At 42.2% G+C, this 16144-nt stretch overlaps 2 protein-coding genes across 7 annotated transcripts in view; one reads left to right on the top strand and one right to left on the bottom strand.

The window, feature by feature from the left end:
* lrrk2 (leucine-rich repeat kinase 2) overlaps positions 1–5070 on the bottom strand; it is a 99068-nt gene extending 93998 nt beyond the window's left edge. The window contains exons 1-4 of the mRNA XM_061924746.1: positions 4620–5070; positions 2235–2320; positions 2022–2095; positions 1–52 (exon numbers count right to left, since the gene is read on the bottom strand). The exon at positions 1–52 is cut by the window's left edge and continues 37 nt beyond it. Coding sequence (XP_061780730.1) covers positions 1–52; positions 2022–2095; positions 2235–2320; positions 4620–4755 — 348 coding nt within the window. The 5' untranslated portion in view covers positions 4756–5070. The remainder of the gene's footprint in view (positions 53–2021; positions 2096–2234; positions 2321–4619) is intronic.
* Positions 4775–16144, top strand: part of LOC133572078 (proton myo-inositol cotransporter-like) — a 44900-nt gene continuing 33530 nt past the window's right edge. For 5 of the 6 annotated variants that reach the window (XM_061924758.1, XM_061924756.1, XM_061924757.1 and 2 more), the window contains exons 1-2: positions 9566–10034; positions 12979–13138. In XM_061924758.1, the coding sequence (XP_061780742.1) occupies positions 9566–10034; positions 12979–13138 (629 nt within the window). Of the gene's footprint in view, positions 5043–9565; positions 10035–12978; positions 13139–16144 lie in introns of those variants that run through there. The other variant, XM_061924760.2, reaches the window with a different exon arrangement.

Raw genomic sequence — 16144 nt, 5'->3', positions numbered from 1 at the left:
CATAGTCACCCTGCAGTCAGAGCGGTACTCAGACAGAACCCTCAGGATCTGCCTGGGGAAGAACAGAGCGACACAGTCAATACCCACTCACAAAGTGGTCTACTGCACTTGTACTGCGAGACCCGACAGTCTGGGGACAAAACACTGGGGAAGTGCGGAGACAGCTGCTGAAATGTGTCCAACATGGGACACTGAGGGTAAAAGTGTTATAGATTTATGGTGCTCTGCTGACTCATGTGGACTTAAGTTTTAAGTGGCACTGACATTTTAGTGCATGATATTATTGGGACCAAAGTACAAACCGTTTCAATGGACAACCTGGACCTAAACAGGTCCTGGGACAACCAGGAGGTACTGCAGAGTGGTCCTGAAATATTTGGTTAATAAGACTTATTTGTACAAACCCCGTTTCCATATGAGTTGGGAAATTGTGCTAGATGTAAATATAAGCGGAATACAATGATTTGCAAATCGTTTTCAACCCATATTCAATTGAATGCACTACAAAGACAAGATATTTGATGTTCAAACTCAGGTCTGGTTTACAGGCAGGCCAGTCTAGTACCAGCACTCTTTTACTATGAAGCCACGTTGATGTAACACGTGGCTTGGCATTGTCTTGCTGAAATAAGCAGGGGCGGCCATTGTAACGTTGCTTGGATGGCAACATATGTTGCTCCAAAACCTGTATGTACCTTTCAGCATTAATGGCGCCTTCACAGATGTGTAAGTTACCCATGTCTTGGGCAATAATACACCCCCATACCATCACAGGTGCTGGCTTTTCAACTTTGCGCCTATAACAATCAGGATAGTTATTTTCCTCTTTGGTCCGGAGAACACGACGTCCACAGTTTCCAAAAACAATTGGAAATATGGACTCGTCAGACCACAGAACACTTTTCCACTTTGTATCAGTCCATCTTAGATGAGCTCAGGCCCAGCGAAGCCGACGACGTTTCTGGGTGTTGTTGATAAACGATTTTCGCCCTGCATAGGAGAGTTTTAACTTGCACTTACAGATGTAGCGCCCAACTGTAGTTACTGACAGTGGGTTTTTGAAGTGTTCCTGAGCCCATGTGGTGATATCCTTTACACACGGATGTCGCTTGTTGATGCAGTACAGCCTGAGGGATCGAAGGTCACAGGCTTAGCTGCTTACGTGCAGTGATTTCTCCAGATTCTCTGAACCCTTTGATGATATTACGGACCGTAGATGGTGAAATCCCTAAATTCCTTGCAATAGCTGGTTGAGAAAGGTTTTTCTTAAACTGTTCAACAATTTGCTCACGCATTTGTTGACAAAGTGGTGACCCTCGCCCCATCCTTGTTTCTGAATGACTGAGCATTTCATGGAATCTACTTTTATACCCAATCATGGCACCCACCTGTTCCCAATTAGCCCGTTCACCTGTGGGATGTTCCAAATAAGTGTTTGATGAGCATTCCTCAACTTTATCAGTATTTATTGCCACCTTTCCCAACTTCTTTGTCACGTGTTGCAAATTCTAAAGTTAATGATTATTTGCAAAAAAAATGTTTTTATCAGTTTGAAGATCAAATATGTTGTCTTTGTAGCATATTCAACTGAAAATGGGTTGAAAATGATTTGCAAATCATTGTATTCCGTTTATATTTACATCTAACACAGTTTCCCAACTCATATGAAAACAGGGGTTGTAGTTAATGGTAGTTGTAGTACATTAAAAAAACGGTTCATGTCCGAGTTGTGATTCTTATTCATCTCGATTCAAAATTTTCAAAACTTGACATTTTTCTTTTTTTTTTAATAAAAATCAGTTTTTATAAAGATGTTTTTATAGCATCTTCATGCAACCAGAAGGAGCTTTTCTAACCTCTTTTAAAAAAAAGTGTCATTACATTTATTATACTATTGTGAGAATTAGTTTGAATCAAGAATCGATTCTGAATCGAATCGTCAGGGTGTCCAAAGAGTCACACCCCTAATATTTACACCCTGGCCGCAGCAGTCGTTGTGGAAATGGGTCCAGTCTACTTACTGGTGTGGTGCGTTCAGGTGCTCCAGCATAGCAGGACATATTTCCAGCAGCTGACACAGCAGAGACACGCCCACCTGCAGAGAGATGACCAATCACGGAAGGCAAAGAATGTTCACAGAACCAATCACTTCTACTCGTGGTCTGGAAAATGACAAGGATGTGTCTTTGTTCCACAACATTAAAGTGGAGGCGGGCGGTGGTGCGTTCAAGTACCTGCTGGACTCCTCTGCTGCCCGTGTGGGCGGACAGCACAGCCATGAGGGGCTCGTGGACGTCTTTGTCCTCAAACAGCTCACACGCTGCCGCAAAGAGAGACATGCATTAAACATTTGAACAACTTTATTTTGAAAAGCAAGGCTTGTTCTTAAATTCAGAGTGTCAGTATAATTGTATCTAAGTTCCCGGCGAGAAGACAAAAGCTGTATTTGATCCAACCAAGACGAAGGCTTGTAAAACTCCACTGTGTAGGATGGGAAGCAACATGAAGATGTCCTGTTTCTTTGATGTATTGTAATCCACAGAAAGATATTGTCTTGACCCGAGAACTACAAAGCGGAGAGGAAGCAGGACCAGACTCACCTTCAGGGGACCTTTTCTTTGAACCGACCTTTTTCTTCTAACTGTTTTGTAATCAAAGGTCATGGCTGTTTACGACCCCCATGGAGTTTGTTATTTTGTAGTTTCATACAGTATAGGCGACATTTATAAACCCTCGGTTACACTTCTTTAAATAGATTCAATCTTGCACGTGGAAAGTTTAAGTGAGGGCTTTGGTTGATATAACACTCCCGTCAGGGGGTGCAATAATCCAGCACAACAGCGGCGCATGGACTTTATTTATAAGTAAAGGTAAGACCATAATAACGTTTTTTTTATTGAATGTGCTTTTTTGTGTGCTACAGTTTGCATGTGTAAAGTTAAAGTTAAGTTAAAGTACCAATGATTGTCACACACACACTAGGTGTAATGAAATGTGTCCTCTGCATTTGACCCATCCCCTTGATCACCCCCTGGGAGGTGAGGGGAGCAGTGGGCAGCAGCAAATAATTTTTGGTGATTTAACCCCCAATTCAAACCCTTGATGCTGAGTGTCAAGCAGGGAAGAAAGAATGCTGGTATGAGCTTTTAAACATAACCTGTTAACTGCTGCCAATCAAATGGTGAATAAGATACTCTTTAGGGTTCATATGTTTGTAAATCTGACTGTGATGAAGTCAGTGCCTCACCAGCCATCAACCTCACCGCACGTCACTGATATATATATATATATATATATATATATATATATATATATACATACTAGAGATGCGCGGTTTGCGGGCACAACCGCGGAGTCCGCGGATTATCCGCGGATCGGGCGGATGAAATTTAAAAAAATTAGATTTTATCCGCGGGTCGGGTCGGGCGGTTAAAATAAAAAAAAATTTGATTTTAAATAGATTCAGGGGGGTGGCAGTTAAACCAATTCGGAAATATATATACATAGTTAAATGTTGTTACCCACATACGAAAAACGAGCAGGCACCTGCTGCATATGCCATAACAGAAGAAAAAAAAAAAAAGAGATGGACACTTTTACGGAGCGGAGAAGGGACGCCTCGCCGGGGTCCGGGACCGAGGCCCCTTCCCCCGAGAGGGCCCCACCGGGAGCCGTAGCTGAGGCGATCCGCGAGAAGGGCCCGACGCACGTCCAGGGTCACCACCGCGCCCACCGCACCGACACCCCGCCTCGTCCGCCTTCGCCGCGGCCGGCGTCACGCGCAGCAGGTAAGCAGCTTACCTGCCGCCATCCCCGTGGCCGGGGGCTCGTAACAGGGGTCACTCCACGCGCTCCGCCCGCGCAGCTTACCTGCCCGCCACCCCTGTTGCCGGGGGCGAGTAACAGGGGTCACTCCGCGCGCAGTGCGCTCACGAAAGTGGTGGGTCTCACCCTGGTTGCTATAGACAGCAGCTAGGACGGTGGCCATGGAAGTTGGAACCCGCTAAGGAGTGTGTAACAACCCACCTGCCGAATCAACTAGCCCTGAAAATGTATGGCGCTGGAGCGTCGGGCCCATACCCGGCCGTCGCCGGCAGCGAGACGCGCTTGGAGGTGCGCTCAGCGCGGCTCCCATATGATTGCGCACTGGTGTGTGTCTGGGTCGTGACAGCGTGGCACGCGAATGTCTGTGCTGCATTGGATCAGTCTCCTTTCTTTAACAGGCAAAAGCTTTATAACCTCACTAATGCCTTGCATCGTCTATATTAGATATATAACAACGGGCGGGTGCGGGCGGGTGCGGTTCTGATCAAATGTTCGGTCGGGTGGATGGCGGATGGTTGACGACTTTCTGATGCGGTTGCGGATGAAATAATTGCCTATCCGCGCATCTCTAATACATACATATATGCATATATGTATATATATGTGTGTGTATATATATACACCTGCTCCCAGTGCCACCCACACTGGTTTAAATGTAACTTAGATATTGGGTTTCACTATGTAAAAGCGCCTTGAGTCACTAGAGAAAAGCGCTATATAAATATAATTCACTTCACTAATGGTTAGTTGGACCCTGGGGTCATGAAGGAAGGGTTGGACGTGATGCTACCTACCATGGTCGGTGTGTGCCAGGAAGAGGAGATCCTGGATGATCTGGATCAGGGTGCACAGTTGCCTGTCCTCCTGGGGACTCCCGAGCCTCACCAGGAGCCTCCTCAGCTTCTCCTCCAGCTCCTCTGTGTTGTCCATCCGGTCCGCGGAGGTCGTCAGACCATGGCCCGGGTGGGGGGGGGCCGCCTTGAGCGATCACCGCCGCCCAAGTGACAATAGGGAACTTTCTCCCGTAGTTTCGCTTTTGTCTCGCTCGGTGACAGACAGGCGTGTTCCTGCCTCCTCCGACGATCTCATCATATGACTCGGAACAGGAAGAGCTGGAAGCCAAACGATCTGCGTGCCAAGAAGTAAACACGACGATCGGCGCGACTCTCCGCTAAGAGGCTGTCCCCTTTTGTCCCCGTCGTCCTTCACTAAACTCGGTAAGTCGCTCGTTTCCTGGACATAATGTGTTTTATAATGAGTGTGTGTGTAAAAAAAAGAAAAAGCGAAAGGCATAAAAAGTGTGTCACGTGGACTGCCCCCGCCCGTGTGCCCCCGCGTCTCGGTGTCTGGTGTCAGCTGATCTCCGATCAGCCAGGATCGACCGCGCGGCGCCGGACTGCACTCGAAAAGTGCGCTATTTGGATTTTATTCGCGTCTAGAAGAACAATCCACGCACGTTTAGCGAGCTGCCAAAAGTTAAATAGCTACGTCGGCGTTACCACTTCAATTCGGCATTGTTTAATTGACACAATTAGTGAGATTAAAAGAGGAATTGTCAACTTTAACATAACTATTCTCGTTTCTCCTCGCTGATTCCAACGACTCGCTAGTGTTGTCGGACATTATTAGCTGCATTTGAAGTCAAAATCATGAGAATGTATCGATCAACACCACAGCCTGTCTTTGATGATGAAAACCAACAAGTTTCATTTTTGAGCGCTACATGATTTGATTAACGTGGACCCCGATTTAAACAATTTGTGTTTCTGTCAACGTTGAAACAGCTTGGATGATTCCTTAAAATGTTCCAGTTCCATTCACACATTTAAAAAAAAAACTTTAAGACCAATGTCTTGGAAAAAGATATCACTCTTGAATCAACACAGTAGTTAATACTATGATCAATGTTAATTAAAAACTAAATGTGGGATATAAATATAATGGAAGTATAATTGTTTGTATATAGCAGGGGTCCCCAAACTACGGCCCGCGGGCCGGATTCGGCCCCCCGACATCCAAAATCCGGCCCACGGGAAGTCCCAAGTTAAAAAAAAAGTGTTTTTATTTTTTTTATTTTTATTTTTTTTATTTTTTATTTATCTTTCCTTTCTAATCAATTTTCTACCGCTTGTTACTCTCAGTGTCTCCGAGCCGCTCAGGCAAATCATATTGTCTAAAAATGAATTTTCCCATCGATAACGTGACAATGTTAAATGTTGATGAACATCAATGTTATTTGATGTTAAATGACAAAACAGATTATAAAGACAATATATATATATATATATATATATATATATATATATATATATATATATATATACAGCCCGGCACAATTTTTTTTACCCAATGCGGCCCCCGAGTCAAAAAGTTTGGGGACCCCTGGTATATAGTATATAATTGGTGCAAAGGTTTAAAATGTGTACAAGGATATTTCACATGCCTTTACTGTGTATATGATTGAACAGTATTTATGTTGTGTACAATGTTTATTTATGATATGTTGTGAAAAGGAAATTTCATATATTTTTTGGAAGCTCATCTCGTACTTGACTTTGTTTATAGGGTTAGGCGCAATAAGTGTTCAACTTCAGCCTAAACCCTTTTTTTTAATTTATGAATGTACAAGTGTTTGTTTATGAATGTACATCTGTTTGTTTATGTAAAACTGTTTGTTTATTTTGTTGGCCGTTGACCGAAGAAATAATAAACTAAACTAAACTAAAAACTTATCCGGGTGTTACCATTTAGTGGTCAATTGTACGGAATATGTACTGTACTGTGCAATCTACTAATAAAACTATCAATCAATCAAAAATATAGCCTATATCAAGGGTCCCCAACTTTTTTAGCACCAGGGACCGGTTTAATGTAGGTATTATTTTCCACGTGTGGCAGATAAATATAGCAAATAAGTGCATGAAAAATTAATACATGAAAAAAAAACCTCACCACTACGTTGAATTAGTGGGAGCCCCTGGCCTTTTCCTTTTGCAAAAAAGGAAAGTTTTTCCGGCTTTAGTATCTGATGGGTTATAGGTGATACATCACATTCAAGGACAAGAGCATGGATATATGATAAAGCTAGACATACTTGCCATTTGTTCCAATAGATTTCTGTGGATTTCTATTTCCATTCTTAAAGTTATGTATTCATATTTTGTTTTTGGTCCAACTTTCCATGCGTAAATATAGCAAATATAAGTGCATGAAAAATAAAAACATGAAAAAACTCAACATAATGTTGAATTAGTGGGAGCCCCTGGCCTTTTCCTTCTGCAAAAAAGTTCTCCATAGACTTGTTTTTTTACTAATTTTTGCTCATAGTAAGCTTTTTTCGGCTTTAGTATCTGATGGGTTATAGGTGATACATCACGTTCAAGGACACGAGCATGGATATATGATCAAGCTAGACATACTTGCCATTAGTTCCAATAGATTTCTGTGGATTTCTATTTCCATTCTAAAAGTTATATATTCATATTTTGTGCAATATTTCATACGTAGATACAGTAATGTTATCTTTTTTTGGTCCCACTTTCCATGCGTAAATACATCTGTTATTGCTAACTACTCAAGTAATAGGACTATGTGCAATAATACCAGCACTTTAACTTACTAGGCCAAAGGAAATGTGTATTTACTTTCTTCAGCACAATTATTATATGCAACAATTTAGCACTTCTCAATTTTTACCACAGTCGTCCCTTTGTTCCTGATCTGCCCTGATCTTTGGTCATCAACTTGCCGCGGACTGCAGATGGGACCTAGCTTTTGGCTACGATTTGGCACCTTTACATATTATATCTTTATTAATGTGCATTTTCCCATCTAACAAAGATGTAACAAATATAGCAAATGGCGAGTTCCTGTAAGGAGTTTTATAATAAATCTATGAACAAGCTTATTGATGTGTCTGGTGGGACTGGCGATAGAGAAGTGGGAGAAAATGCGGTCTGTTCTAAACGATTTAATGTCTATGTGCGACCCGGTAGAAAATGCGGACCGGCGGAAAAAGTAGTAGCCTCCATGACACATTTTATTTATTTACGTCTAATATATTTATTTGTCACTAAATAAAACAGTGTGGATTATAATTAGCCTTCAAGTGGACTTTAGATACTGTATAACCACAAACAGTAGAATAATTGTGTTGCCAAACCAGTCCAACAAGCGCATTACATTTGCCTACCTGGATTACCTTAAAACATTTAGCTCATTAAATATAGAGACAGCCTACACATACCATAAATGAACACTAGTGTAAACACAAGCTATTTCCATAGATCAATAATAAATGTGTGAATTGAAATTATTGTTTATTTTTATTTAAAAACATTTTTTTTTTTATAAACTTGTATTTATAATATGCAATATTTACATACAAGCAAATAAATAATAATAATCAAAACAAGTACCGAAACAATACAAAAAACGTAGAAAACAGTGCCAGGGGGTTGTAAATTGAATTTAATTATATTTATATAGCGCTTTTTTCTAGTGACTCAAAGCACTTTTACATAGTGAAACCCAATATCTAAGTTACATTTAAACCAGTGTGGGTGGCACTGGGAGCAAGTGGGTAAAGTGTCTTGCTCAAGGACACAGCGGCAGTGACTAGGATGGCGGAAGCGGGGATCGAACCTGTAACCCTCAAGTTGCTGGCACGGCCACTCTACCAAGCGAGCTATACCGCCCCTCAAACTTAATAAAGTAACTAAATTAGAATGCAAAATATATATATGTAACAAAGTTTAAAGCCATAGGCTCACACAAATTCCGTAAATAATCCTGGAGCACAGCATCATAGTTTTCACAGCTTTTTTGGTTGTCAGAGCGTTCTAAAGTAAAGTTCTAATTCTTTTTTTAAAGACACATTTATGAATATAAAACTTAGCCAATAGTATAATGAGGTTGCAAAGGTAAAATTCCTTTTCAAATGAAATTATTGTTTATTTTATTTTTTATTTTTTTCCTCGTGCTCCTCCAGCTTTATTGACAGTTTAAAATTACATTTCTATTTTCTAGGACTTCAGTTGCACTTTCCTTCTGACTTAAAAACTGAGTACAAGCAAATGGTATTCATTCAGTAGTCTTAGTGATATTGTACAAAAATAACATTTTGATTTCTGTGAAAACATCTCATTCCCAAATAACTCCAAATTCTGCGTTTCTTACAAGTAGTCATGGCGTTTTTTTTATTTTGCCAAGGTAAAACAAATCCTATGCCATTCTTTTCAAAGAAATTATTGTTTATTTTGAAAAGTAAATTTTCGTCGCATGTATATGACGTCACGAGCCAGAGACGGGCAGGGGAGTGGGACGGGGGGGGGGCTGTTGATGTCTACTGGTGACGTCACACAAAAATGGCGGTACAGGGATGAGAGTCGTCTGGACCTCAGCGGTAAACAAACCACCCAAAGTTCCTCCCAGGTGGTTCGCCCGGCAGCCTTTTGACGCTGGACACCACGCCCGAGTGAGTTTGGTTATGGAGAAAAAAATAATAATCCGAAAGTTAGCCCGTACAAAATAGCGAGCGAAACTTCTCGAAGCTTACGTTTCAAGGGGAAAAAAATGTCCTCCTGAAGGTTGCTAAAGCCGCTTCAAGTGCAACATGATCCTCATGTCCGAGTATCGGACTTGCTTTTGGGGCCATTTGACACGCACGCAGACTTGACATCTCCCTAGTGGAAGAAAAGGGAACTACTCCCAAGTCCAGTTGTCTTCTCATCCCTCCTCCATGTTCAGCAGACAGGATAAGCCCAGCCTGAAGCACCCGAGGAGCGTCATCATCATGAGCATCACAAAGAATCGCAAAGGAGGAGAGGACGACGGAGAGCGCCGCCTCATCGGGTCGCCGTCGAGGAACGCCGCCGCGCCCGTCGGGACGTTTGTCTACGTGCTGGCCTTTTTTTCGGGCTTAGGGGGGTTCCTCTTTGGCTACGACACCGGGGTGGTGTCGGGGGCCTTGCTGCTCCTGAAGAGGGAGATGAACTTGAACACCCTCTGGCAGGAGCTGGTGGTCTCCAGCACCGTGGGGGCGGCGGCCGTTTCCAGCCTGAGCGGGGGCTACCTGAACGGGCTGCTGGGGCGCAGGAAATGCACCCTGGTGGCCAGCTTCATCTTCACCATTGGCGGGTTCATCATGACGTTTGCGCCGAACAAGGAGGTCCTTCTGGTGGGCAGGATTATCATCGGCCTTGGGATTGGTAAATTTGTGTTTTCATTGCTATTTTTTCTACTTGGGTTTTAGATTGCATTTCTCTTGTCACGAGGTGTTGGTGACAAACGCCAAGATGCAGAGAAGGCAGGCTTTGTGCTGGAAAACACAATTTAATGTCCAAAATAAATGTAAAACACAAACCAGAAACCAGGAACATCCAAACTTGAAAACAGGAAACAGGAACTCAGAACAAAAAAAGACAGCACGCTGCAAACAGCTACAGGTACAGCTTCAACGACAGGTAGTAGCTCTAACGACAAGTATTAATGACAACGACAGGTAGTGATGACGATACTCCAGCACAGACTGGATGGCAAGGCAGGTTTAAATAGTAGCTGGCTGATTGACACCAGGTGTGGCCAGGTGCCAATCAGCTGCAGCTGAGGGCAAACAGCGCTCAGGGAGACAAGCAGGAAACAACCAAAATAAAAGTGCTGACAGGAAATAAAGACAAACACAGGAAAAACTAAAACATAACCAAACTGTCAGGGACAAGCCTGACATCTCTGAGACGATTGGGGCTGCATCTATAGAATAATCTAGAGCAGCACGGTGGAACAGGGATTAGTGCATGTGCCACACAATACGAAGGTCCTGAGTAGTCCTGAGTTCAATCCCGGGCTCGGGATCTTTCTGTGTGGAGTTTGCATGTTCTCCCCGTGACTGCATGGGTTCCCTCTGGGTACTCCGGCTTCCTCCCACCTCCAAAGACATGCACCTGTGGGGATAGGTTGATTGGCAACACTAAATTGGCCCTAGTGTGTGAACGTGAGTGTGAATGTTGTCTGTCTATCTGTGTTGGCCCTGCGATGAGGTGGCGACTTGTCCAGGGTGTACCCCGCCTTCCGCCCGAACGCAGCTAAGATAGGCTCCAGCCCCCTCCCGCCACCTCAAAAGGGACAAGCGGTAGGAAATGGATGGATGGAGGGATAATCTAGAGCAGTGGTTCTCAAACTTTTTTCACCAAGTACCACCTCAGAAAACAGTCTCCAAGCACCATCAATATGACCCAAATTACTATACAGTAGCGTAGACGGCCTAAGTATTCATTCAAAACAAGGCAGATAATTTATTTCACAAGTATGGTTAATATTTTTGTTATTGGTACATTACACACAGTTTGAACAGTAACACTGTGTTTGAACATAGGTAAATAAAACACTGTACTTTACTCAACTGATTCCTTGGCATACCACTGGATGGAGCCCAGTACCACAGTTTGAGAATCACTGATCTATAGATTAGTTAAGGGGTTCCTAACCTTTTTGACCTCGGGGCCAAACTTTTCCACTACCAACACTGAATTAGTAATTTTACTCTTGGTTTAATTCATATTCAATAATTATATCTAACCTAATTACAGTTTACAACCTGGTCAACAGATCTGAAAACATGTGTTAATTACAAATATTTATTTAACACATAAACCTGAGGCTTGGTTCAGGCTGATTAGAAAGTACTAATCAAATATACTGCATAAAAAGGGATTGATAAATAACCGACGGAAAAAAATACATATGTTGTCCTAAAATAAATTAATAATTGATATGTTTCCTGAAAAACCTGTCAATAAAATTAAAGTGAAAATAAAAAACACAGCTCCACCACTTACGTCATATTTTTTGCGCTTAATAAGCTTTCCAATTACTTCAGTTACAAAATTCTTCTGTTTGTTTCATATTGTAATTGCTGCTACCATTGGTGGAAAAGTGCATTACAGCTTAGTATTACGGACCACAGCTGAGAAACATATTTTTTGGCGCCCCTCGAGGTTAAGAAACACTGGATTAGTTGTTTTGATTAATCAAGTAATTGGATAAGACACACTTAATGGCCTAAATGCACATTTTAGGAAAAAAGTTACATTTAACAGCAATGGGTCTTTCTGCTTGCCATAACCTTCATTCATTCTTTTCTAATAAATGCATATTGCATTTATATTGCACTTGTAACATGTGTGTATTAATTACATGGCATTCTTAAATATTTTATTTTCTAATATTTTAATCCCCAATTTTCTTGTTCTGCTTTAGAGAAACCTCTAATTGTCTTTCTGCAATTCTTTATGAAACATCTTTGAAGGACAGCCATGCTCTAATTTGTATTATTGGTTATGACGCATGTCATTATTATGGACGCATTGGGCGTAACGTGTGTTCTTCCTCCCAGGTTATTTATTTCTAATGACTTGTCAGTGTAACGCGTGGAGACTAGAATAGAAGATGAACAATTTATTCTACAAATGTAGTGAGTACAAACATTAGCAATACCAGCGCTGAAGAGAAGATTGAGCTCTACAAAGACCGGCGCCTTCTCTCGCGATGGTCCCAATTTTAGTGCTTTTGTTCATTCGCCCACCCCTCCCAAGCAGAATTTCTTGGGCTTCAGTCCAACAAAACCGAAAGTTTCCCACGTCTGCTTCCGCTCCATCTCCTTCCTGGCACCTCTTCTCACCATCAAAACCAAATTTGATTGTCTGTGCATTTGCAAAGATAAAAACCCAGGGTGTATTCATGAACAGGCAGTGAGACTCCCTATGCATTCCACTTTGGAAAATATTCCTTTATGTCAACATTTTGCTTTTGGAAATAAGGGATATAACTGTGGACTTTGAAGTGTTAAATATTATGTGCAAGAAAAAGTAAAAAAAATGGTTGCATGTTTTGTTAAAATTAGTAAGAGATATGCAAATGACAGATTCATACCAGCTAAATGGCTAAAATAACATAAAGGTCTATATAAACTGCATAAACTATATTTATATGTATTTATTCATGTTACTACTTAAAGGGTAATTCCTTGGCAAATGCCTCAACCCTTCATAAAGTGTTGAGGAAATTAGCAAAGTAGTTGTCACAGAGTCCTGCCAGCTAACCAACAAGCCACATTTCAAAACAATGACTGAGCTCCAGTTTGATTCCGTCCCTCAGGCGTCGGCTCCATGACGCTGCCCGTGTACATCGCTGAGGTTTCGCCGCCACACATGCGGGGCCAGCTCGTCACCGTCATCACCGTCCTCATCACGGCCGGCCAGTTCAGCGCCAACGTGGTGGACGGCGCTTTCAGCTACATGAAACGCGACGGCTGGAGGTACGTGTCACTGTCGGTCTGTCAGGAGTTCACATACCCAGCGGTCGTTAAGCAACAGCCTGGGACCTGCTTTTGTCAGCGCCAGTGCATTTTTCTGGTTTGCTGAGTATGTCGAGTCAACCAAACAGCATTTTTGTTTGTTAAACCCTGAGGCCGAAATGTTTCACATCCTTCTAAATTCAACAGGCTTCTGCTTTTTTAATTCCGAAAATAGTTCTAGTATTTCTTTATTGTATGGACCAAGTGTTTTTACTCTGCAGCTATCAGGATCAGTGTCGGACAATCGCAGATATTATAGCACATAGACAGGAATCAGTGAAAACGTACTTTCAGTGTTCCCATAGATTGGCAATATCCTGTATCCCTGAACGTTGGAATGTTGTTAGGCAGATAAGTAAACAGTCCTTTAAATTAGGGATGGAAAGATGTCCAACTTGAGGTTGTTTATTGATAGTCTCCACAATGAAGTTACCGTATTTTTCGGACTAGACGGTGCACTTAAAATCCTTTCAATTCCTCAAAAATAGACAGTGCGCCTTATAACCCAGTGAGCCTATGCGTGTAATGGTACACAAAAATTTCGGTTCAGTACGTACCTCGGTTTAGAGGTCACGGTTCGGTTCATTTTCAATACAGTAAGAAAACAACAAAATATAAATTATTTACCAAATTTGTAAACAATGGCTTTATCTTTTTAACATTGGGAACACTATAATGATTCTGCCCACGTTAATCAACATTAAACTGCCTCAAGTTGTTGCTCAGATTCAATCAATCAATCAATCAATCAATCTTTATTTATATAGCCCTAAATCACAAGTGTCTCAAAGGGCTGCACAAGCCACAACGACATCCTCGGTACAAAGCCCACATACGGGCAAGGAAAAACTCACCCCAGTGGGACGTCGATGTGAATGACTATGAGAAACCTTGGAGAGGACCGCATATGTGGGTAACCCCCCCCCTCTAGGGGAGACCGAAAGCAATGGATGTCGAGTGGGTCTGACATAATATTGTGAGAGTCCAGTCCATAGTGGATCCAACATAATGGTAAGAGTCCAGTCCATAGTGGGGCCAGCAGGACACCATCCCGAGCGGAGACGGGTCAGCAGCGTAGAGATGTTCCCAGCCGATGCACAGGCGAGCGGTCCACCCCGGGTCCCGACTCTGGACAGCCAGCACTTCATCCATGGCCACCGGACCTGTGCCCCCCCCCCCTCAAGGAAAAGGGGAGCAGAGGAGAAAAGAAAAGAAACGGCAGATCAACTGGTCCAACAGGGGGGCTATTTAAAGGCTAGAGTATACAAATGAGTTTTAAGATGGGACTTAAATGCTTCTACTGAGGTAGCATCCCTAATTGTTACCGGGAGGGCATTCCATAGTACTGGAGCCCGAATAGAAAACGCTCTATAGCCCGCAGACTTTTTTTGGGCTCTGGGAATCACTAATAAGCCGGAGTTCTTTGAACGCAGATTTCTTGCCGGGACATATGGTACAATACAATCGACAAGATAGGACGGAGCTAGACCGTGTAGTATTTTATATGTAAGTAGTAAAACCTTAAAGTCACTTCTTAAGTGCACAGGAAGCCAGTGCAGGTGAGCCAGTATAGGCGTAATATGATCAAACTTTCTTGTTCTTGTCAAAAGTCTAGCAGCCGCATTTTGTACCAACTGTAATTTTTTAATGCTAGACATAGGGAGACCCGAAAATAATACGTTACAGTAGTCGAGACGAGACGTAACGAACGCATGAATAATGATCTCAGCGTCGCTAGTGGATAAAATAGAACGAATTTTAGCGATATTACGGAGATGAAAGAAGGCCGTTTTAGTAACACTCTTAATGTGTGATTCAAACGAGAGAGTTGGGTCGAAGATAATACCCAGATTCTTTACTGATTCGCCTTGTGTAATTGTTTGGTTGTCAAATGTTAAGGTGGTATTATTAAATAAATGTCGGTGTTTAGCAGGACCGATAATCAGCATTTCCGATTAAATAAAATGACAAAACTTTTCTTCTGCATATAAAAAGTGCAACATTAAACAGTTTCAAGTCAACTCATCATGCTTTTGGGAAGCCTGTAGTTGATTTTTATTATGTAAATGCTATATTTTTATCAACAAGTGATAGCAGGGACCCTGCCATTCAAAACTAGGCTGCTACATTACTAATGATTAATGTAACTATAGCTGACAAAATAGTACAATAGCAATAGGAGAGACTATTCATCCCTGAACACCATGGAGTTCATGTAGGCTTTATGATGCAGTTACTGTACATTATTATATCAACTATCAGAGACAGAAACTCTTCATTTAACACAATGTCCTTTTTTGCTGCTTCAACACAGCTCAATCAACACAGAAAAAGGTAAAGTGAAATAACAGACAGACAGGGCTTTGCTGTCCGTTACACACACACACACACACACACACACACACACACACACACACACACACACACAAACACGCACACACACACTTCAAAATGAGCTAACGTTACGCTAAAAGCAAATTAGCCTTCACCTCAAGCCAGGACTGCGAGTGAGCTGAGCTGCCGTTTATGTTTCTAGAACGTCAACGGGCTCATAGTGATGTTACTAGTAGTTGACTGGGAGGTGTTTATTATAATTTGGGGAGAGTCCGCTGCCTGATGCTTACCTGCCAAACGCTAAGCACTGACTACATGCGCTCTGAATACGCACTGCTGATTGGCTGTTACCGCTCTGTTTGTAACCAATCAGATGATTGTGTGGGTGGGACAATGCTGGGTGCTGTGTAGAGTTCTGACAGAGACAGGCAGAAGGAAGCGGAGCAGCTTGTTAAGACTTTAGCTTAGGCTACTTTATATGTTCGTGTGGAAACTCGTTTGGTACACCTCCGAACGGAACCCCCCGTACCGAAACGGTTCAATACAAATGCACGTACTGTTACACCCTTAGGTGAGCCTAATGTATGGAATAATTCTGGTTGTGCTTACCGACCTCAAAGCAATTTTATTTGG

This window comes from Nerophis lumbriciformis, linkage group LG29, assembly GCF_033978685.3.
Source record: "Nerophis lumbriciformis linkage group LG29, RoL_Nlum_v2.1, whole genome shotgun sequence".
Lineage (NCBI taxonomy): Eukaryota > Metazoa > Chordata > Actinopteri > Syngnathiformes > Syngnathidae > Nerophis > Nerophis lumbriciformis.
The sequence above is the reverse complement of the archived record's forward strand: the minus strand, read 5'-3'. Positions and strand labels throughout refer to the sequence as shown.